The sequence below is a fragment of the Emydura macquarii genome, unplaced genomic scaffold (assembly GCF_026122565.2).
Source record: "Emydura macquarii macquarii isolate MOO-44397 ecotype Brisbane River unplaced genomic scaffold, CSIRO-AGI_Emac_v2 contig_2246, whole genome shotgun sequence".
Lineage (NCBI taxonomy): Eukaryota > Metazoa > Chordata > Testudines > Chelidae > Emydura > Emydura macquarii.
In genome coordinates, this window is record NW_027132383.1 from 2,864,282 (window position 1) to 2,887,560 (window position 23,279).

Sequence of the window (23,279 nt, forward strand, 5' to 3'; positions counted from 1 at the left end):
GCCACGCTGCAGGCTCTGTGCATGGGGCAGATCAAACAACGTCCAGGACTGGCCCACCCTCGATGCTGATGGACTGACGACTGGCAGGCTGGCTCAGCACGGCTGAGTCCTTGGAGCTCTTCCGGACACTCACATGCAGATAACCTGCACCCTGCAAACAAGCACAGCCATCACAGCTCCGGCAGCGGCCCAGAGCCCGCCAAACAGGCTTTGGGGGAGCACAGCTGGCCGCTGCTCTGAGCCACACCCGCCGGGGGCTACACCGGTGCATGCCAGCTGGTGATCCAGAGAGCTGCCATAGCCATACAGCCTCACATCCCTCTCGGGAGTGGTGACAGCTTCACAAGTTTCAGTTCAACAGGGCCAGGCCCAGCGCCCCCAGGGCTGGAAGCTCTGCTCCCATCACCGCAGATGGGCTGGAGAGTCATGGATGGGGCCACGCCCGACGGGCGGGGGACAGACAGGGGGCCCCCTCTGCACATCCCTGCCAGCCGAGCTCCCAGACCTGTCCTCCTCGATGCTGCTGTTTTCCTTGTCATAGGCATCCATGCTCCCCTCCTGGTCATCTTCGCCAAGATCCATGTCCAGCTCGTTCCCAGCCTCCGAGCGAGGGTACGTGGATCCACTGCAGAGACAAAAGCAGCCGTGAGTGCCAGCCAGCTCCCCACGGGTAAGGCACAGCCCCACTGACACCAGTCCTGGGGGCACTGGCCTCCCGTCAGGAATCCTGCCTGCACTGACCAAGGGCTCCCAATGCAGCTGAGTCAACCACAGGGGAGGAAGGGCTGGTTGCAGGGACCCTCCCTGTGGGAGGCAGAGTGAGGGCCAGGGTGCCAGGAGAACAGCTCCCCTCTCCCTGGAGGCTGCGGCTCCCGTCCATCAGATTTAATTTAGATGTGAAGATGGGACTGTAGACGTGAAGCCCTCTCTGCGGGCAGACTGAAGGGGCCTGGCTGCTCTGGCAGAGCAGTGCGCCCCTCTCCCTGGCTGTGCAGGAGTGGGGTGCAGGTCTAGCTGAGGCCACTGCTGGGGGTCTGGGTCGAGGTGGTCCCACCAGCAGGAGGCTCTGCTTTCAGACAGGTAACACTTTCCATGAGTCCTGCGGCCTGACCTGATGGAGCGGCAGGTGAAGAAGACAATCCTCTTCAGCCTCTTATTGTAGAAGAAGTAGTTGAAGGACCAGAGGCTGCCCTCCTCGCCGAAGGGGTCCGAGTCCAGGTCTGGGTTGTAGCTGTGACATCAAGGGGGAGGGGTGAGAAACGCCCTACCTAGAGCTGCCGGTGCAAGGGGGGCTCCCCGCGTACAGACTCGCTCTCAGCCAAGGCATGCTGCTTGCTCTCGGCGTGGGGAAGGGCTCTGGCCTGACACCAGCATCACAGAGCAGAACCGACTCATAGCCCCTGGTGTTCAGAGCGCAGCACGAATGGTAACAGCCCAGCCCCCTCCCCAGAACGACCCACTAGGCAGACGGGTGCCAGGATCAGCGTTGTGCAGGGAGAACTGAGGCAGGCTGTTAGCCCCCCAGGCCGGCAGCCCCAGGCAGACCAGGAGTAAGGTATTCAGCTACGTCAGCGGCGAGCTCATGGCGTGCCCAGGGAAGGCTGCTCTGGGTGGGAAGGGGAGGGTGTGGGATCCGCTTGGCAAAGGCACCCGGCTGGCCTCATCAGCAGGACGCTCCCCAGCTCCACGACCAGCCCTGCACCATCAGGCCGCAGTCTCAAGGAAGAGCCCCGGCTCTGTACTCCCCAGCAGCACGTGGCGCAGGGCCTGGCCTCTCTGCGGCGTGGGGCTGCCCCGCGCTGAGTGTGCAGACAGAACAGACCTGTAGATGTCGCACTCCGAGAGACAGATCTCTTCATCCACAGCATCCCACAAGTGAGGCTTCAGGGCTTTGAAGTCCTCCCGGACCGCAGAGAACAGGCTACAATTCACAGCGTTCACCACCTGGAGGAGATCAGGACACAGAGTCAGGACCCTGCAGCTCTCCAGAGAGCCCAGAGCGCCCCTCTGCCTCAATGGGAGAGGGAAGCTGGGCTGTGCCTGTGATAGAGCCTAACTCCTCTGCTCTGGGGAGTCTGGACAGGCGGGTTGGGAACATTGGCCGACCCAAGGGCTCGCTCTTCCGAGCAGGAAGGAGCCTGTTTCCCATGGCACCTGCCGGAAGCAATAAGCTAACACAGCGTAGGCAGAGCCCTCCGCAGGTCACACAGCCCTTTCACTGACAGGCAAGCCGTCTCCAGGGAACCCTGGGGAAGGGAGGAGAAACGGGAGTCCAACCTAGAACACAAGATGCAGGCCAATGGGCACGCCTGTGTTAGATGCAGGGAAACCGTGGGGAGAAGCAGGAGGAAATGCAGAAATGCGCTGTGGGGCAATAGAAGCTGAGATGGGGGTGGCTGGACCTTTCACAGGATCCCAGACCAGTTCAAATGACTTTGCAGCTGCGCACGGCTCCCCTGAAGCTGTCTGGGAACAGGGCACTGCCCCGGACCGTGGCAGGAGGCCTCCTGCCAGCAGGCACAGCCTGCTCAGCCCCAGAAGGGCTCTGGACGCCCCCCGTTCAGTCAGGATGGAGTGCTGCCCCCTAGTGCGGTGCATGGGGAGCTGGCATGTGGGGCAGGGGAACCCACAGCCGGCGTGGCTCACAAAAAGCAGGAAAATGATCAAGCCCAGCCCCCACTCCTACGGAAGCGACAGCAACACCAGCCTTTTTTCCCCACCCCCCAACCAACATAAAACCTCCCCAGACAACCCCACCACCGTGAAACAGCCCAGCCCAGCCCGCAGAGCAAGGGGAAGTCAAACCCCTCTGACAGGCACAGCGCCCCCCGAAGGAGAAGGGCGTGAGAGGTCCTGGGGCCTAGCAGGGCTTGTGCTAGGGCTGCTGATTTTACGTGGGAAGTGCTGCATGATGGGCAGTGGGCTGAGACCCCAGGGACCATCTGCGAGGGAGGGGGAAGAACTTTGCTCCAGGGGCTGAAGGGGAGGGTGTCTCACTGGAGGGTGGGTTTGGAAGTGGCAAAGCAATGGCCTGGCTGCAGCCCCTCACGGAGAGGGTGGGCATCAGAGATCTAAACCCAACAGGCTGGGTCCCTGGGGCCCCCCGCCATGCCAAGCTGGAGAGAGCCCTGTCCCGGCTGCTCTCAGAAGGGCTGGGACGTGCCGAGATGCCCAGCCCTGCCAACCTCCACAGCAAGGAGCGCTCTCACCCCCGCTCCCATGGGATGCTAGCTCCCGGGCAAGGTTTGAGAGAGCCCGTCTGCGCTTCCATCCCCTACCCAGTTGAGGCTTGGCTCCCGGCTGAACTCGTGGCTCTTGGCAGCGCTGAAGTCGTAGTCGGGCCGGAAGGACTCGTTGAGCGTGGCGATCAGGTAGAAGAGGGTCTTGCGGCTACACTTGTCACTCAGGGGCCCCTCCTCGTCACCACTCTGACTCTTACTCAGCCTGCGTGCACAAGACAGCTAGGAGAGCAGCTGGGAGGCAACACACTGGAGGGAGGCCCCCGGCAGAGCCACCCCACGCCCAGGGACAGGAATCCTGTGGAAACTCCCCACCGGCTCCAGCCCCAGGGACATTCCCAGAACCCAGCAAACAAGGCCATTCGTGCAAGGATCGGACAGACACGGTCACGTTCCGCCCCCCAGGACGGACATTCGGCAGGGGCACTGCCCAGGGGGACGTGCCAGACAGCCCAAGCCGCAGGCACAGGTGGAAATGCGCACGCGCACCCACCTTAATCCAAGGCCACACTGGTCGCTTGGCATGACCGAGCACCTCACCTGCACAGAGAGAGGGCCTGGGAGCTCACCAGTCGCAGCATGCACTGCTGCATCTCAGCCTTTGAGGCTCAGGAACAGAGAGCACTAATCCCCAGGCTGCCTGTCCACCCTGGGATGTGGCCAGCTGCAACGCATGGGGCATCCTGGGGCAACTCCACCCTTCCTGCACTGGGCTTTTGCCCCAGCCCGTTGCTACCTCTTGTGCAGAGCCCAGCTGAAGCACACAGGGGTCCCCAGCAACTCCCCCCAGAAGTCCCATGCTGCCTTGTCCCTGGCCCAGAGCGGAGGGCTGGCATACCTGCTGGGGCTGATTCCTGTGGTCTGGGGGGGTGACAAGGCCTCGAGAACATGGGGCTGGCCCTCCTGGCAGAACTGCTTGAACATGTGCTTGTCATCGCCAGCCATCTTACATGAGTAACTCTCAATCCTGCAGAGACACAACACAGCATGAGGCCCGCCAGAGAGCAGCACAACATGACGCTGGCACCGAGTGCTGGGAAGTGACAGACCAGCAGGAGCTGGGTCACGTCCAGCACAGACACAGGGCTCTTGGAAATCCCCCAATGTTCCCCACCAGGCTGGCCCAGCTCCGTCCAGGGCACCAGGGGCTGCTACTTAGGAGAGATTTACATGTGAACACAAGCACGTCCTGGAGAACTGGCTGCTGGGGCTGGAGTGTGCACAGGGGAGGGAGGAGAGCTGGGCTGAACAGGACCCAGCAAAGCTCCTCCCTGAACTCTGACCTGGAACATGCCCACTAGCTGTTCTAAGGAGCCTGGCCAAGGGCACAGAGGGATCAGAACAGAGGGGCAGGAAACCCAGCTGATCGCTGCAGCATCCTGATCTAACTAGAGCCCTGCCCACACCAGGGAGTGCATGGCTGTCTGTAAGGCTGTCAGAAGAGGGCGCCCGAGCTAGTGCTGGAAAAGCTAGTGCTTCACTGGCCAGTGTGACGCTGTCTGGAATACAGCACAAACAACGAGTCCTGCAGCACTTTACAGACTAACGAATTTAATGTCTGCAGGCACAAGCTTTCGTGGGCTGTAACCCACTTCGCCAGATGTAAGGAACAGAAATCAGACAGGACGTATATATATACATTTAAGGGTAAGGAACAACAATGGGGAAGTTAGGCATGAGCAAAGTCCATTCAGTTAGAGTAGATGAGGCCTATTCACAACCTTTGATCAGAAGGTGAGAATGTGTGAACAGTGACAATTACTTCTTGTACTGAGAGAACCATTCCAAGTTCCTGTTCAGACCCAGTCTGATTGTGTCAAGTTTGCATATGAGTTCCAGCTCTGCAGTTTCTCACTGAAGTCTGTTTTTGAAGTTTTTTTTGTAGAAGTACGTCAACTTTCAAGTCAGCTACAAAGTGTCCTGGGAGATTGAAGTACTCTCTGAGTGGTTTATGGAGGTTACCATTTTTTATGTCTGATTTGTGTCCATTTATTCTTTTGCGCAGTGACATTCTGGTTTGGCTAATGTACATGGCAGAGAGGTATTGCTGGCCCATGGTGGCATATATTACATGCTTACAGACAGCCCCCCAACCTGAAGCAAATACTCACCAGCAACCGTACACCATACAAGAACACTAACCCAGAAACATACTCCTGCAACAAACCCCATTGCCAGCTCTGCCCGCACATCAACTCTAGTGACACCATCACAGGTCCTAACCCCATCAGCCACACCATCAGGAGCTCATTCACCTGCACATCTACTAATGTAATATCTGCCATCCTGTGCCAGCAACGCCCCTCTGCCATGTTCTTTGTTCCTGTTCCCGGGAAACGTGTGACACAGTGGAGATAATCTTGGGGTTTTCTCTGAGTGTGCTGTGCGTGCCTCAGTTTCCCCCTATGTTAGCCGTGTATTTTGGCGACGGGACCTGAGTTGTGATAATTGCAGAGGCCACTAGAGGGCGGATGGGCCTTCCCAGCCACTCGTAGGTACGCAGACCTGGCCAGGACCCCCTGCCCCGGCCCAACTAGTTGCAACAGGTTGTGGAGGTGGAGACCAAGGAGCGGCCACCTTGCCTGGGCAGACGACAAAGAAGCGGGGAGGGGCAAAGGGACAGCTCTGGGTGTGTGTGTGACGGGGCTGGAAGGCAGAGCCAGTGCCCGTGCAGGATTCGCAGGGGAGCAGAGCCCAAGGAGGGGGCTCTGGGGCTCCTCAGGTGGTCGCTGCTGTAACTCCTAATTAATCTGCTAACAAAGTCCTCCTGTGCTGGGATCCTGAGAACTAATAAATGCTCCTGACTCCCACGCTGGCTGGGAATTGCTTCTGACTGCACGGTGGGGAGCATGGCCCCTTTGGGGGCATGGAAAACACCTCAGGGTCCCATGCAGGGGGCCCCACAGGGGGAGTTCTGGCAGAGCAGGGTACTGGATCCTCCGAGGCCAGAGTCAGGAGGCGGCTGCATGGGTGTGTGGAGAGCCAAGGGGGCAGATTCTGAAGCACTAGAGCCCTGAGTGGCTGCGTCCCGAATGGTTCCAGAGCACAGTTCCTATGGGCTCCATCACACACCTCCAGTCAGGAGGGCAGCAGCACTTAACCTGCTTAATGGACCATCAAGGGAACTCAAATGTACAATGAACCTAGTGACAGGACGCAGGGGCTGCACTTTATGAGGCACCAGCACCTGTAAGAACAAGCCTATGGAGAGGGGACGCTGAGGCTTTTCCATGCCATAGGCTGTGCGGCCATGTTTAGGACAAAGGAAGTACAAGCCTGATGGCAGAAACTACAAAATGCAGCTGCACCCTCTCCATCTTATCTTCATCCCTGCTTCTTACTGCTAGAGCCATTCAGCTACAAGTGAAGCTGTGAAACAAGGGACTGAGACCATCCAGTGCTGGATGTACACTGGAGGAACGGTCCAAGCCTGCGAACACCACAGTTAGCCTCATAAGCGGCTATAGATGCAGTTTGAAGTCATTTGTATGTATGCGATCGCTTTAACCATTAACATCTCTCTTTGTTTATTTCTTTCCTTTATAATAAACCTTTAAGGATTGGCTGGCAGCATGGTATTGTGGGTAAGATCCAGACTTATACTGGGGTGGTAAGGGGGCTCATCCTCTGGGGGATCAGGAGAACATTTTGGTAAAAGGGAAAAGAGTTTTAATAACTTCTCTCTTTATTGGACCTAGCTGCTAATTGGAGGGCCAGAGACTGAAATGCAATAAAGGGGCCTGCGTAACTTCAGTGTGGGGGATCAGAAGCACATTTTGTGACTGGCTGGTGAATCTCACTGCAGTATTAGCCCCCAGTGCGGGAGAATCAGCTCTCCTTTTACAGCCCGCCCTGACCTTGGCATTTTAGGTGGGCTACCTGAGACGTAGCTGAATCACCGTCAGCATGGAATCAGCCAACCTGCAGCCAGGACAGAAGGCCCCCCTCGCAGAAACCTCCCCATTAGGCTCAGTCCCTTTGGACTGGCAACTAGCCCACGTTGCCTCTGGTTCAGGGGGAAGATGGCCGGCCAGCCAGCCAGCCATTGCTACTGACCAGTTAGTTCCAGGTGCAACACAGCACATGTGCCAGGCTGGAAATCCCTGCCGGGGGAGCATGAGGGTCCCAATCCCCGGTTCAGCTCAAGGGTGGATAGGAAGGGGGTGTCCCACAGCTCCCTGTGCAGGGACACTGGCTCTGCTGAGTCCACCCACATCTTCCCAGCAGGCCACAGGGTGAAACAATCCTGAGGGATGCCTGGGGGACACAGGAGTGTGATGGGGGAGGAGCGTGATGGGGGAGGAGCAGAGACAACCCTGGGAAGCAGCGGAGGGGGCTGGCCTGGCAGTGGCTGTAGCAGCAGCACAGCCATTCAGGGGCAGTTGGTCTCACTCCCTGGACCAGCTGAGGCTGGAGCACTATGGAGGCAGCAAACTGTCCCGGGGCAAACAGAAAGAGAAAGCGATCCTCGCTGATTGCCTAGGGCCTGGTGGGCTCAGGAGGCTGCAGAGCCCCTTATAGCAGAGGGAGCTGTGCTGTGGTGCCAAGTGGAAGAAGAGATTGGATTTGCAGCACAAGAGAATGATGTCCCTTCTTCCTCTTGCTCGCCCCCCCACTGAAGAGAGGAATTAACAGGCCATGATCAGCTCAGAAATCACTCTGAGGTCAGGTCTACACTTAACAATTAGTTTGACTTAGCGAAGTTGCTCAAGGCTGTGAAGCGTTTTATGTCCGGAGTGCCGCAGTTAGGTCGGCCAAACCCTGGTCGAGACATGAAAGAATTCTTCCCTCGACCCAGTTAGCACCTGTCAGAGGTGGATTAGCTACACTAACCCGTCCATGCCACGGCAGCAGTAGTGAAGACATGGCCTCAGAGACACGCCTGCCTGGGCTGCCAACACTGAGACCAGCCACACATTGCATGCACCGGGCCCTATCACGCTGCTCCGTCCTGTGTGCCTTTCCAGTGCGTGTGTCAACAGGCCAGTCGGTTTCACTTCTGATTCTTGCCACTTCCTGGCTGTGGTATCTGGGCTCGTCTAACAACCCTTCCCTTGCCCTGCACATGTCCAATGTCATCTGCAAGACTGGTTTCATGGACGTATTTCTATAGACCCCGCCCCCTAGAAATCTCAGGTAGACCTCACCTCCTGGCTTCTCTGCGAATGAGTTCCCCAAAGGAGAAGCAAGCTGCGCACACTGACAACCACCATGAGAGCAGGAGCTGGATGACAAGGCCCCGGTCACTGCAGCCTCCCATCAGAAATTACACCCAGGCCCCGCAAGGGCTCCGAGATGCTGCCCAAGAGGTGAGCGTGTAAGCAGGAAGTGTGCTTCTGGGGCTTGCAGGCAGGACACAAGGTGGTTTGCAAACTCAGACTCAGACTGTGCCTCAGTTAACAAACCAAATGAAAATGGACCGAACCTTTCAGAAAAGGCAGGAGACCCATGCCAGAGGTAGGGCTTTCTCCCTGCCAACCCTGCAGCATGTGCTCCACCATCACCCAGCAGTACTGACAGAGGCAGAGAAGTAATGCAAGGTTCCATCCAGCCACCATGGCCCCACGATCCGCTGGAACAGAGGTGTGCAACCACACTTCCTGAAGGACAGCAGGAAAAGCAGCCTATGCTGTGGGAGGCATGAGTGCTGCTGGCCCCATGTTCACACTGAAAGGGAAGTGGGGATTGGGGCACATTCTGGAGAATGTCTGCAGGAAGAGGGGCACTCCCTCTACTCCTCTCCCCTTCTCTAGCTCCATTACCCAAGAACTCCTGTTCTTTGTGTAGTGCTTCAAAAGCCCACGGCTAGAGCTGGGTGGAGCGCATTTGGAGCACTGCCCCGCCACACGCCTGGACGAGCTGGGCAATGGAATTGCTTCAGTGTTGTCTCCATCAGCCCAGGAAAGCAGTAACTCACCAGGCTAAGCTACCTTGGTTTAAATGCCATTTAAAGAGGCTAAGCATGAGCTAAGGTTCCCCACGTCTGGGATCCCCTCAGATGGATAGCAGGTGCAGCTCAGAGGCTCTGCCCCCACTACAAACTGCCCCCTGTGCTGAAGCACGTGGGCGAGGTGGAGTTAGTGGGTATCTGTGCTTGAGGGGGCCCACGGGAGCTCCTTACAGTAGTTTGCAGGCATACTCCTGGTCAGAGTTCATGGAGAAGCAGTTCCTTGGGCCCAGCAGAGACTCATCCTTAAAGCAGCCTATGGCATCTAGGCTAGCAGGCATCTCAGTCAGCCTGCTGAGACGGAGCTTCAGAGCTAGCTGGGAATGCCAACAGGAGCCGATGCAACACTCCAGAGGTGACTGCGTCGAGCCTGGAAGCAGACACCTGAGCCGTGTGTGCCCTGAGACCCCAAAGCCCATGGCAGGGCGGAACCTCACGGACAGCTGGGGAATCCCAAGAGTCTCTGATGCTAGGCCAAGGCAGATGTCACAGGCCTGTGACGTCTATGTAGTCCATTCCCTCTGCACTCCCCACATGCTAGCCGCAAGTATCTGCACAGTACCCATTTGACACTCTCCCACTCACCAATTTCAGCACCGTGCTAGTGCCTTGGCCAGTCCAGCTTTAAGTGTTCCTCATGGGGGGAAAGAGGTGCTCCCTCCCACCTGTTCCTGGGGAGGCTGCTCCCTAGCTGAGCAGATCTCACCGACAGAGCTACCAAGCTTGTCTGGCCTCCCTTGGAGGGACTTTCTCCAAAACAGGAAGAGCACGAGAAGAGGTGGCTCGAGCACTGGAAAGCACATAAAGAAGGCTGGACAACACTCACCTGCCAATGATGTGAGCGTCTCCAGTCTCCACTGTCAGCTGAGAGTTTATTGCTTCAAAACTTGAGTTCTCCAACAGCTTCATCGTCCCACTTTCCGGTTCCAGAGTGACTCAGTGGGATGATTGCTGCAAGGTGACGCTGCCTAGCACAGAGAGACAGTTTCCCATCAGCTGCCGCCCATCCCAAGAGCAGCACAGCAAGATTGCAGACAAGGCTAGAACAGCCCGGATTCCTGGGCAGCTCAGCAGAGGGCTTGGAGGCCAGCACTCATTCCCTCCTTTAGCAACAGGCTCCTCGCCAGCACCTACAGCTTACACTCTGCAAGGGCGGGCTATAAATTCCCCCTTCAGCCAGCTAGGCCAGTTCTCCCACCTGTAACCCACAGGAAACCATTTCTTCCGGTTCAGCCAGAGTCTGTGCTCCCTGACGCTACTACCCTCCCACTCAGCAAGGGGACCTGTTCTCGTCAACACACCAGCGTAACCAGCCACAATGCTCCTGGAGGTGGCAGAGCCGCCCCAGCAAAGGGATTACTCCTTCAGTGGTCACTATGGGGCTCTTCAGGACACGCTCCCAGGGGCATCTGGTAATCCTGGCTTGAGATGGCAGCTGGCGAGGGCTCTGGCTCTCGCTCCCCAGTGCTGCCACACAGAGAGAAATCTGGGCTCTCAAGAGCTATTTCCATCTAGAGCAGTTTCACCCCAGCTTCTGTATACTTCAGCTGTAGCCACTTTGTCAGACTCACGGAGGGGCTCACTAAAATCCCTGCTGGCCACTAAGGTGGAGAAGTCCCTGCCCAAGAGCTCCGTGCCCCACCCCTCCCCTGCTGGGGCCTATGGCACAATCCTGGCCTGTAACAGGAGAGTTTGTAAACAAGCAGCAGCAGGGACATGCCAGGGCAGTCGGGAAGCAGTGTCCCCTTACAGGCCTCCTGAGGGAGGCGCTGTCATGCCTCTGCCCAGACACAGGGAGCCAATCTGCTTTCAGAGAGGAGTAGGGAAGATAAGCCCTTGGGTGGGGACTCAGGGCCAGCTGCAAACAGACAGCCCCTTGAGGCTGAGTCCATCCCGGGCCCAGAGAGAGAAGCAAGCAGCAGAGCGCAAATGGGGAACCCGCCCACCGAGCAAGGTCAAATGGAGGTCGGCTGCACCAGGCCTGCAGGCCCAGCCAGACTGTGCTGCACGGAGAGGCCTGAGGCTGCTGGATGTACTTCCCCTCCCCATAACCTGGGAGGAGTCACACAGGGACAAGCCACCCGACAGGCAGCCTCAGCATTAGCCAGGCAGCTCCGAGCCTCAGCCCCTGGGACCCTGCAAGGGACAGCCAGCCTCCAGACACAGTATTACATGGGGCCACAGGGTGCCAGGACTAGGGAAGGGCAGCAGATGGCCTCAGCATGGACACTCCCACTATCTGCAGCAGACCACCCTACAGCTCCCTGCCCCATGGCGACGCTGGCTGCCACAGAAGCTAGCATTCCCTCACAAGGTGGGATGGGAAATTCATGACACACCTGCAGAGGGGCCATGCCAAGGCAGGAACCCTAGTTCTTCCTTCTGGGGAGCCCATAACCACTCGGATCCCCCCAGCCCACTCTCTTATGACTCACGTGGGCACAGACACCTGCCCCGTCACTCCCAGGATAAGTCAGTCAGAATCCTGTGTTTCCCAGCAATGCCTGGACTGATCTTACCCTGACTCTTCCTAACAGTGCCAGTGGTGCTGGGGCCAGGAGAAGAGAGGAATGAGTCCAGGGGAAGGGGACGACAGACACCCAGGTGGACGGAAGCTGCTAACAGAGCAGGAAATGACCACAAACATTCCCATTGGTCTGGGACTAGTTTGGTCCCTGGTTCCTCAGCAGGGCTGGAGCAGGAAAGGGAGCTCCCCCATCACTCAGCAGCATGCAGAACCACCTGGGGGAGGGTCACAAACCAACCAAGGCGTGTGGGACATCAAACTTCAGGACCATGGGAGCACCTGCAGGCCCTGCCTGTCATCCCCAGGAAGGGGGAGGGAGTCACAGCACCCCCAAATCTGATCTGGGACAGAATGTGGCAGTAGCTACTGCAGGGCAGGGGGCAGTGTCAGTCTGGACAAGAGCAGACTCCCCTTCCTATGAGAGCTGCCAGCGCAGGGAACAACCATCAATGAAAAACCCTACAAACAGTGAGAATGTGGTAGGTGAGACGCTGTGGCCTGAAGCAGGGCAAAGATACTAGGGTTACATTAGTGTCCAAGACAGGGGCCCCACTGGGCAGGGTACCATGCAGAGCGAGACACTCCTCACTGCAGAGCTTACAGCTGTAGCAATGGCGAGAGGACAAGTGCCTCCCAGTCACCCCACGCCTGAGGCTGAGTGCCCAGAGCGAGAAGGGTCTGTGCATCAGCAGAAAAGAGCCACATGCAGGAAGTTAAACACCCCCCACGTGATGCATGGTACGGGCTGATATTTTACACTCTGAACTCAGGAAACCAAGCTTTCTTGTGACAGAATATCTCCCCGCTCCTCCCAATCCAGCACTGAGCTCTCTCTCTACACAACACCCTTTGGCCAGGCAGGCCTGCAGTGGGTCAGGAGCAGGGACTGGGCCTTTGGAAACAAATGATGGCGTCTAGCACATTTGAGTACTTGCAACAAAAGCACAGTGATCCAGAACAGATCTTTCATGCAGGCAAGACGTCCCTTTTGAATCCCAACTACCTTCCCACTATATAAAGCTGTCGGGCACCACACCTTGCATGCTGGCCTCGGGGGTCACCAGTGCAGAAGGGTGCTGAAGAATGTCATTAAGGCTGTTACATCTGCTTAGTGCTTCTGTTTTTCGGAGCTCCGGTGTTATTAGTACTAGCAGATCGAGGGCTGCTGAATTCGCAGCTGCATATGTTACTCATGAAGAAAGCCCACAGGCTCAGTTCAGTGACAAAGGCACGTGGCCACATTTATTGCCCTCAAGGCACAGCCCTAGTGTCCTATAGGAGCTACAGTTACACTAACACGAGTGCCCAGCTGCAAGGAGTGGCTCAGTCAACAGCAGGAATTTTTGCTGTCCCCTCAGCCACACAAAGGATTAAGGCGAGGTACCCCAACATTTATAGACTGAGACAAACAAATGGGATACACAACTTATGTACCACCTTGTGTTTCATGACATTTGTTACCTGCCCTTGTTTTTGATATTTTGTTCAAAACATCCCTATTTATTGTTTTGTCAAACCATCTTATCTTGGGGGTATATCTGTACTACCCTTTCAAAATGTATTTACATAAATGTCTAGAGCTTAGTGCTTTTTGGACGTGCCTTTGTTCTAGCAATGCTAGCAGTTCATGTACTGGACACTCAATTTGTAAGCCTTTGCTTTAATACAAGGCCTGACTTACATGGCCTCAGAGCCTCTGGTTCAGGCTTCAGATTTTGCATCTGGCCCAGTGCGCCAGGTTCTCTTTTTCTACTACACCATGCAGATCTGGTCATCTCCTCTCAAAAAAGATATATTGGAATTGGAAAACGTACAGAGAAGGGCAACAAAAATGATTAGGAGTATAGAACAGCTTCCATACAAAGAGAGATTAAAAAGACTGGGACTGTTCATCTTAGAAAAGAGACAACTAAGGGGAGATACAACAGAGGTCTAAAATCATGAATAGTGTAAAGGGGAATAATGAAGTGTTATTTTACCCCTTCACATAACACAAGAACAGGGGTCACCCAATGAAATGAATAGGCAGCAGGTTTAACAAAAAAAGGAAATACTTCTTCACACAACGCACAGTCAACCTGTAGAACTCATTGCTGGGGATGTTGTGAAGGACAAAAGTATAACTGGGTTAAAAAAAAAATAGCCAAGATGGACAGGGATGCAGCCCCATGCTCAAGGTGTCCCTTAGACTTTGACAGCTAGATGCTGAGACTGGATGACAAGAGATGGATTGCTCAATGATTGCCCAGTTCTGTTAATTGCCTCTGAATTATCTGGCATTGGCCACTGTCGGAACACAGGATATTGGGCTAGATGAACCATTAGTCTGACCCAGTACGGCCATTCTTACATTAGCCTTTTTGGCCACAGTGTCACAATGGGGTCTCATGTTCAGCTGATTGTCTACCAAGACCCCCAAATCTTTTTCAGAGTAACTGCTTCCAGGATAGAGTCCCCCATCCCGTAAGCATGGCCTACATTCTTTGTTTCTAGATGTATGCATTAACATTTGGGTGTATTAAAACACATATTGAGTGTTTGCATCCAGCTCATCAAGTGATCCAGATTGCTCCATGTCAGTGACCTGTCTTCTTCATGATTTACCACTCGACCAATTTTTGGGTCTACTGCAAATTTTATCAGGTGATGATTTTATGGCTTCTTCCAGCTCACTGATAAAAATGTTAAAACAGCATGACGCCAAAAACTGTTCCCTTCAGGACCCCTTTAGAAACAAACTAGCTTGAGGGTGATTTGCTGTTTACAATTACATTTAGAGAATTATCAGTTAGCCAGCCATTAATCAGTTTAATGTGCACCTTGGGAATTTTATATCATTCTAGGATTTTTAATCAGAACATTGGGAGGTACCAAGTCAAACACCTTACAGAAGTCTAAGTATAGTACATCAACAGTATTATCTCCATCAACCAAACTTGTAATCCCATCCAAAGAAGGTATCTAGTTAGTTTGGCATCTATATAAACCCATGTTGATTTGCATTAATTACATTATTAATAACCAAGCAAAGGAAGGTAAAGTCCCACATCAGCCACTCCATTATCAATTACCTAGGTCACCCTTTTTACTTTTTTTTAAAATTGGCCCAACATTGGCTTTCTTCCTAACTCTTGCTCCTGGTGCTTACATCTGGGGGCTCATGCTGCAAAGACTTGTCCTCAGTTGGGTTAAGGAACATGGTGCTTGAAACACCAGCAGCCATGGTGAGCCCTGCTTACCCTAACCCTTCACCCACTGGTGCCACGTCCATGACAGTAGTGGAAAGTCTAGCAAAAAAATCCTAATGCATACACAGGCTCCTGGCAAGTGAAAGCCAACCCTTAATCCTGACACAGGAGGGGGAGGCGGTCCCTGACTAATTAGCAAAGAGCAGCATAGGGCTTTTATAGTGTTGGATCCAGAACAGCAACCCAAGGAGCTCCCATGCACGTCCCCTAGCCACGTTCTAGTTTGAAAGCGTTTGATGGCTCGTGTCTCCTGCAATAGGATCGGCAGGGAAGGATAGACTTCCAAAAGACTTGCTTGCTTAGCTCATCTCACGAGGCTACTGAGAGATTCGGCATCACCACAGAGAGACATCCTAGGTCACGACACTAACTCTATTCAAAAAGGCCTTTGTCTCAGACCTCGAGGTTTAGTTTACAAAGTTTTAGAGCTCCCCAATACCAGGTGACAATGATCACGCAGCAGTTTTGGCTGTTGGGACCTGAAGGAACATAGACCTCACGTGACCGTAGCCGGTCCACAACTGTGAGCAGCATGCATTGCTGCAGAAGAGAGGGCAAGAACCCTGCCGGAGACAATTGGGGGATAATCTGCTCAAAGGCGAAATTCCTTCCTACATCCTAAGTGGTGGCCAATGCTTGGAAGCACAAGACTTGAGAGCCTCCATTTTTTCCACCCCCCTCCAGGAGCACACACACTGCACTCAGCTGTCCCATGGGCTGGATCTGGCCCACAGGCCGCACTTCAGAATCTTCAGATTACCAGAATCTGAAATGCAGCCAGTCACACACAGAGGGTCTGGTTTAGCATCAGAAAGGGCTGTATTAGTCAGGTGACAGAGCATTGTGGAGACACTGTGGCTGATAAGAGGAAATAAAAAACGGGGTATCATGAAACAATTACAAACCATACTTGACAGGGACCATGTTCTGAAAAAATGTTCCTGAACCCCCTATTCTGGCCTCCAAACAACCACCCAATCTTGCCAAGTTCATCATTAGAAGCAAGCTCCCCACAGACTGGGGCCCACCAACTCAAAGCAGCACCAGACCCTGCCAAAACAACAGATGCAAAACCGGCAGACGTATCTCCACTGCTATGATGATCAACACACCTTTTAAGATCAATGGATCCTATCCATGCCTATCACAGCATGTGGTATACCTCATCGAGTGCACTAAGTGCACAAACAACAACTATGTGGGTGAAACCAGACAATCCCTACACTCTCACGTGAACTCACACAGAAAAATGGTAAAAAGACAAAAACACCGTATCATCCACCGGGCGACCACTTTTCACAAAACAATCACTCCATATCTGACCTCTCAGTCCTTGTCCTCAATGGAAACCTGCACAACACCTTTAAAAGATGAGCCTGGGAACTTAAATTCATAACTCTGCTAGACACTAAAAACCACGAGACACTGGATTTATGGCTCATTACAACAATCTATAACCCACTAACCCTCCTCCTCTTTTGTCCTCTGACTGCAAAGGTAGTAACAGGTCACTTTACCTTGAATTGTCTTTTACAACATGTGGTGACTACTTATGCTAAACAATATGTTCCACCTTGTATTTAGCTGTGATGATCCCCGAGTATCTTTTCCAGATCTAAAAAAGCTCTATGTAGCTCAAAAGCTTGCCTCTTTCATCGACAGAAGAAAAAAATATTTCCTCGGAGAGAGACAAGGTGGGTGAGACAGTAAGTGAGAACAAGAAACTTTTCAGAAGGTAAAATTCCAGAATGAGCAATTTGTGCCAAAGGTGTAAGAGGCTAAGAATATTTGTGGGCACAGTCCCAAAAGGAACCTGTGAGCTCTGGCCTCACCTCACAGACCAATTAGACTCCACCCACAGAGAGATTTTATTGCTGACAATAAAGCACTCAGAGTGCAGGTGCCCTGCTCCCCACCTCAGCAAGGTCAGGAAGCCAGGCACGTACCTGGCTATAAATACCATACCTGAAGGCTTGTTTTAAGAACTAGTTTATTTTTCCTCACAGGTCTTAGCAATTCCCCTCTCCAGGGCCAAGCAGAAAGCTCTTCCTGGAGAGTGGCTGTTCCCCAGCACCTCCAAAAAACCTCAGCTTTCATTTAAAAGGATTAATCCTCAGCTCTGCTCCAGCAGCACAAAGCTGCCACCAGTGGAAGATTCCCCCAGTGTCAGGAAATCCTCAGCTGATGCAGTTATCATAGCAGCTCCCATACCCATCTCCCAACCCCTGGACCGGGGAGTGGAGGTGGCCAGGGCATCTCTATCATCCCGAGTTACAAGAACTGGCCCTTCATAGGTTAGAGCAGCCATGTTAGTTCCTTTCTGTTGCTAGACAAGTGCTACTGGGGCAAAAGAGGCAAAATGCTACTGTCCCTCAGAGGAATTGAGAAGATGTCCAGGGCCAAAGGAAGAGAAGGGATTTCAGCAACCCTGCATTGAACTAGTGGGACCATCACCCACTTCCACAAGTTTCTGAAAGGGCCCTAGTTAGATTTTGCTGCTACAGAAAGGCAACTATGACTGTGAGTACCTCCCTCAGGAAGGGAGGGAGACAGGGCTCCCTGTGATAAGGACCATTTCTCTGTAGTTAACAAGGACTGCAATGATGACTGCAATGAACAAACAGCAATGATCTAAAGCAGGAAACATTAAGAATTAATAGTTGGAAATACTTCCCAAAAAAGAACCTTCAGGTAATGGAACAGGAAACCAGGAAAGGCCACATGATCACTATCTTGCTAGATCACTAGACATGGTGCTGATACAGGAAGCTATGAAAATTGGTTTTACAGTGAGGCAGGAGTGATGGACTCTGAGCTAAGAAAAATTCTACAATCAAATATCTACGAGTTCAACATGCTACATTAGATTTTCAGCCTTAATGCTGCACTAATGTCTGAAAACTTGGCCAACTGTGGGAGAGAAGGATCTTTTATGACCCCAGTAAAAGAGTAAAAAAGAGAAACAGTGTGAAACTGAAATCAAGCCACCTTTAACTGAAGTGTTGTGTTAAATTTCCATGAACTAGGAGTGAACATTTAAGGTAGGTCCATTTTTCAGAGCTGGAATCTCATTACTACAGCATAGACTTTGGATAGTAGATAGCTCAAAGTCTGCAGTAGTTCCTCATATTTGAGCACCAGGAGCATGTCCTGGAGTTTGTACCCCACTTAGTTACCAGGCAGCATATAACAATGGAGAGGGAGAGGGAGTGGGGGGTGCGGAAGGGGAGGCATGAAGCAGGACCAGCGCCTCTTACTCTGGGCAGTTGGAAGCCACAGCCATTGTCCGAGAGTCTGTCAGCAAAAGATACCATCTGCTCAGACACCAAAAGATTCACGACCAAACTCATGGGCATAAGGGAAACAATGAAAGTTTACCCCAGTCAGGAATGGAGAGAAGTCAAAGCTGGATAAAGTCAGGTTAGCGAACAGCTCAACTGTGACTAGAAGAGACCAGGAAAGGCAGAAAGCAAAGGGAACATGTGAAAATCAGAGGTGGGTAAAGGCGTAAGTATTAGCCCTTTCAAGCCTTCGCTTTTAGTCCATTCCTATCATCTGACTTGTCTGAGAGGAACTGCTCTTGTGGTTTCCAGATACCAAAGTGCATTATTTGGACTTCTTGAATCTTAGTACAGCTGCTGCTCATTAGAGCAGGGACTCCCTCCACCTCCTAGAGACCTTCCACCCTAAGGCTATGTCTACACTAGCACTTACTGCACTATAATTTATATTGCCTAGGAGTGAGAAAAAGCCACCCCCATGAGTGACATAAGTTACATCAACCCAAGCACTGGTGTGGACAGCACTGCATCAGCAAGAAAGCTTCTCCCGCCGACATAGGTACTGCTGCTCATGGGATTGGAGTAGTTAGGGAGCGCTCTCTCCCGTCAGCTTAGCGTGCTTACTGCAGCGCAGCTGCATCTCTGCAGCTCCACCACTATAAACTCTCAAGTGTAGCTGTAGCATCAATCTCCAGTTAGCTTCTCTAGAACCAGGAATAGCAGAAGGTGCCTCCAATTGCAAAACAGTTGGTTGAGTTACAGTAAGCAAAACGCTGGAGAGTCCCATGACAGAAACGCATAAGAACCTGAGCACATAAGAGCTGCCATACTTGGTCAGACCAATGGTCCAACTAGCCCAGTATCCCGTCTCCAAGAGTAGTCATTAGCAGAGCATCAAGGGAAGTTTACAGAAGAGGGCAATTGGAGAGCCACCCCTATCTTCTGGGAGTCAGAGATTTAGAGTTACCTGGAGCATGGGGTTGCATCGCTGATCATCTTGTCTAATAGCCACTGGGGGACTATCCTCCACTAACTTTATCTAGTTCTTTTTTGAACCAAGCAGTTATACTTTTGGCCATCACAACATCCCATGGCCATGAGTTCCACAGGTTAACTGAGCATTGTGTGAAAAAATACTTCCTCGTTTGTATTAAGCCTACTGCCTATTAAATTAATCAGTTGACCACTGATTTGTGTCTTGTGGGAGAGGGAAAGTAACACTTCCCTATTCACTTTTTCCACACTATGCATAATCCCCCACCCTCTTACTTAGTCATCTGTTTTCTAAGATGAACAACCCTAATGTTTTTAGTCTCTCCTCATATGGAAGCTGTTCCATAACCTTAATAATTTTTGTTGCCCTTCTCTTAACCTTTTCCAGTTTCCTTTTGAGATGAGGTGACCAAAACTGGACACAGTATTCAAGCTATGGATTTATATAGTGGCACTATGATATTTTCCATCTTATTTTCTAGCCCTTTCTTAATAGTCCCTAACATTCTGTTGGCCTTTTTGACTGCTGCTGCACACTGAGCTGAAGTTTTCACAGACCCTGCACAGTGACTCCAATCTCTCTCTTTCTTGAGCAGGAACAGCTAATTTAGAATCCATCATCATTCTATGCATGTAGTCAGTATTTTTTCCAATGTATATTACTTTGCACTTCTCAGTGTTGAATTTCATCTGTAATTTTGTTGCCCTATCACCCACTTTTGAGAGCGCCTCCTGTAACTCTTTGCAGTCTGTTTTGGATTTAACTAGCTTTAGTAATTTTATATCATTTGCAAAATTGCCACTTCACTGTTCACTCCTTTCTCCAGATCACTGATGAATATGTTGAACAGCACAAGTCCCAGTACAAACCCTTTGGGGGACCCCCCCATTCATCTCTCTCCATTGTGAAAACTGACCATTTATTTTTACCCTTTATTTCCTATCTTTTAACCAATTACTGATTCATGAGAAGAGATCATGTTATCACAACTACTCAGTTTCCTTAAGAGCCTTTGGCGAGTGACCTTGTCAAAGGCTTTCTAAAAATCCAAGCACATTATATCAGCCTTATCCATATGCTTGTTGACAACCTCAAAGAATTCAAATAGATTAATGAAACATGACTTCCCTTTGCAAAAGCCACAAATTGAGTTTATCTGTGTGTCTAATGATTCTGTTCTTTACTATAGTTTCTACCAATTTGCCCAGTACTGACATTAGGATTATCAGCCTGCAAGTAGCAGGGATCACCACTGAAGCCCTTTTTAAAAAATTGGTGTTACATTAGCTACCTTTCAGTCATCTGGAACAAAGGCTTGTTTCAATGATAGGTGACATACTATAGTGAATAATTCTTCAATTTCAAATGTGAGTTTCTTCAGAACTCTTGGGTGAATACTATCTGGTCATGGTGACTTATTACTGTCTAATTGAACAAACAGGCAATCAACCCAATCAACAAGCATAGCTCTGAGTCAACAGTGTCATAAAACATACCATATACCTTACATGTGACAAAGCCTAATTACAGGCACTGCCCAGCCATGGATATGTCCCAAACATGCCTTAGATGGGTTTATTGGTAAAAAAAAGTATTGCTCTGCCTACAATAACAGAAATGGGGACCTAACAAGGATGCTGCCCAATGTTTATACCAGTTGGGGAGAAGAAGAGGTCAGAAGAAACTGGTTTTGGTAGCTGATGTAACAGGTAACCTGCCTCCCTAAATGCAAGAGAGTCTTATCTTACTAAAAGACAGAGAACATTTCCTTGGGACAGGAGACTGGCAAGGACCCTGGGGCAGCCTTTAGGTTGGGAAAATACTTTCCTTCTGTCATCTAAGATTTCTGAGGCATGCAATACTTGGTAGCTTAACTTTAGGGCCTCCCTATCTGGCCACATAGACAGGTATTTATGTGGCCCTATCGCCATGCGACCAGATTCCCTAACAAAGCTTCACTTAGTATTTGAATAAACAAGTGTAGCTAGTACCTAGCTTGAATTTATGTTTTTCCTCTCTGTTGCTTACCCATAAAACCTACTCCTGAGACAAGTGGAATTGGCCTGTGGATACTGGCGATGGGGCAATCACTGGTGGGCAATGCTGAGATACTGACCTCAAGGAGGTGGCAGGCGAAGGGGGTTGAGCCCTTCCACCCAACCATGCCACGCCTCCCAGCAAGCACCCAGCCAATTCTAGGGGACGGCACGGCTAAAGGGGCAGCCCCATAACTCCCAGCATGCAACACTCCGTCCCACCTGAGCACCCCCAGGAGCTCCCAGCACCATGCTGCGCTCCATCCCAGAGTCCAGCGCTTTGCCCTGCAGCTCCCACCATGCAACACGCCAGCCCGCTCCCCGAAGTGGGGTGCAGCCCCAGGGCACCACGGTTCCCACCATGCACCGCGCCGGCAGGCCCCGGAACGCAGCTTCTGAAGGCTACCAAGCTCGGGGGGCAGAAGCGGGGGCGGGAAGAGCTACACCTCCCAGCGCCCAGTGCGTCACCGGAGCGGAACCTGGAGCCCAGGGAGAAGACTACAACTCCCAGCATACAAAGCGCCGCCTTGGGCCGAGCCGCTTCCGCCCGCCCTGCCCCGCGTAGCGCATTGCACGCTGGGAGTTGTAGTCCTCGGGGCTGCCGCGGCTTCGCGCGCCACCGACCTGCTCTCGTCTCCCCGGCACTGTCCCGGCCGGTCTCCCCGCGGCGGCTCCCTCACTCCCTGGGCGCCTGTAAGCGGCACAGCGGGCGAGGAAAGCTCGAGCAGGGCGCCTCCGCCTCGGCCGCCGTCCGGCTCCTCTCCGCGGCCCACCGGGCCTCCGCCCGCCTCGACATGTCCCCGCCGAACCGGGGTGGCGCGACTGACCGACGGAACCCGGGCTGCCTTTGCCAGCGGCGCCCACCGACCCGTCTCCTCAGGCGCCGGACGACAACAGGCACCGCCTCCGCCTCGCCCACCCCGAGCCGCGACTGACCCGCTGCCCCGGTCAGCCCGCCCACTCCTAATGGAGGAGAGAGATGCCACTCACCGCAGTCCTGCCCTCCCCTTGGCTAGCACGGATGCAAATCAAACGCGGGCCCCGCCCACCGAGGGCTGAGAGCCTGCCTCTGATAGGCTGCGGCTTCTCAGGCCCGGGTTGGCTGGAGGCTGGGACAAAGCCGGAGCCGCTGTCAGTCACGTGCGGCTGCCTGGCCGGGAGGCGGGGCGCTGTTAACGGGACACAGGCCGCAGGGGGCGTGGCCCTGACTCAGCTCACGGGGCGGGGGACGGCCAGGCACCCCCCACATCCTTCCCCAGGGCGGCTCTGTGTGCCTAGCTCCCAGGAGCCGGGCTCTGGAACCCCTGGGGCGCAGCCAGCCAGGGCTGTACTGCTCAGAGCTCTGCAATGACCACAACCCGGCTCCCATCACCCAAATACATGGGTAACCTGTGGGGAAACTGAGGCACGCACACAGCACTCAGAATATCTCCACTTCGTCACAGGGGGCCAGGCCCCTGCACCACCCCCGCAGGTGCATCCCAGGCACCCCCTCACCCCATCCCTCCCCAGAGAGTGGCCAGTCTCCCTTACCCCCCACCGGTGCAGCCTCTGCACCCCTCATCCCACCCCTTCCCCAGGGAGGGGTTCATCTACCAGCCAGATCTGCCCCACCCCAGGTCAGTTCCCCACCCATTCCCCACCCTTGGTTCAGCCCCTCCCCAATAACCCCTCTGCCTCCTTAGGGGACCCAGCCTTCCCATCAGCTGTTATCAGCCTCTAGCCTTTCCAATTGGCCTCCCTGCTCCTGGGTTTGCAGACGGTATCACTGGCATGGCATGTGGGAGTCCACACCCTTTCCTCTCACATAAGGGCCTTGGTGCCATAGGGTGAAACTTAGTACATAGTAGCTGAGTTAGCCCACAGAGGTCTGAGCAGCCTGTACTGAGGGGTGTGGCTCGCCGTTCCAGAGTGAATGAAGTCACATCCTGTCCTGATTTACAGTGGTCTGAGCTGCTTCAAAAACTACCCAGTCCTTTGTGAACCTCCCGGACAGCTGTGCTCTAC

General features: G+C 53.2%; 1 protein-coding gene across 2 annotated transcripts; it reads right to left on the minus strand.

Annotated features, from left to right (window-relative positions):
- Nucleotides 1–22,230, minus strand: MAF1 (MAF1 homolog, negative regulator of RNA polymerase III). Of its 2 annotated transcripts, XM_067560179.1 has the most exons (8): nt 21,897–22,230; nt 10,013–10,154; nt 4,078–4,206; nt 3,279–3,444; nt 1,823–1,944; nt 1,112–1,231; nt 506–625; nt 1–151 (listed from the first exon to the last, which is right to left on the minus strand). In XM_067560179.1, the coding sequence occupies exons 2-8, from the start codon at nt 10,093–10,095 to the stop codon at nt 130–132; spliced, it is 762 nt and encodes a 253-aa protein (XP_067416280.1). In that variant the 5' UTR covers nt 10,096–10,154; nt 21,897–22,230; the 3' UTR covers nt 1–129. The 2 variants fall into 2 exon arrangements, with proteins under 2 accessions (XP_067416280.1, XP_067416279.1); XM_067560178.1 differs by having other exon boundaries at nt 14–625; nt 21,897–22,229.
- Between the last annotated feature and the right edge of the window lie 1,049 nt (nt 22,231–23,279).

Coding starts and splice junctions, on each gene's coding strand:
- MAF1 (XM_067560178.1), bottom strand. CDS start 10,095: ATGAAGCTGTTGGAGAACTCAAGTTTTGAAGCAATAAACTCTCAGCTG. Junction 4,207..10,012: donor GACGCTCACATCATTGGCAG/GTGAGTGTTGTC, acceptor GTGTCTCTGCAG/GATTGAGAGTTACTCATGTA. Junction 1,232..1,822: donor TCGGAGTGCGACATCTACAG/GTCTGTTCTGTC, acceptor TTGATGTCACAG/CTACAACCCAGACCTGGACT.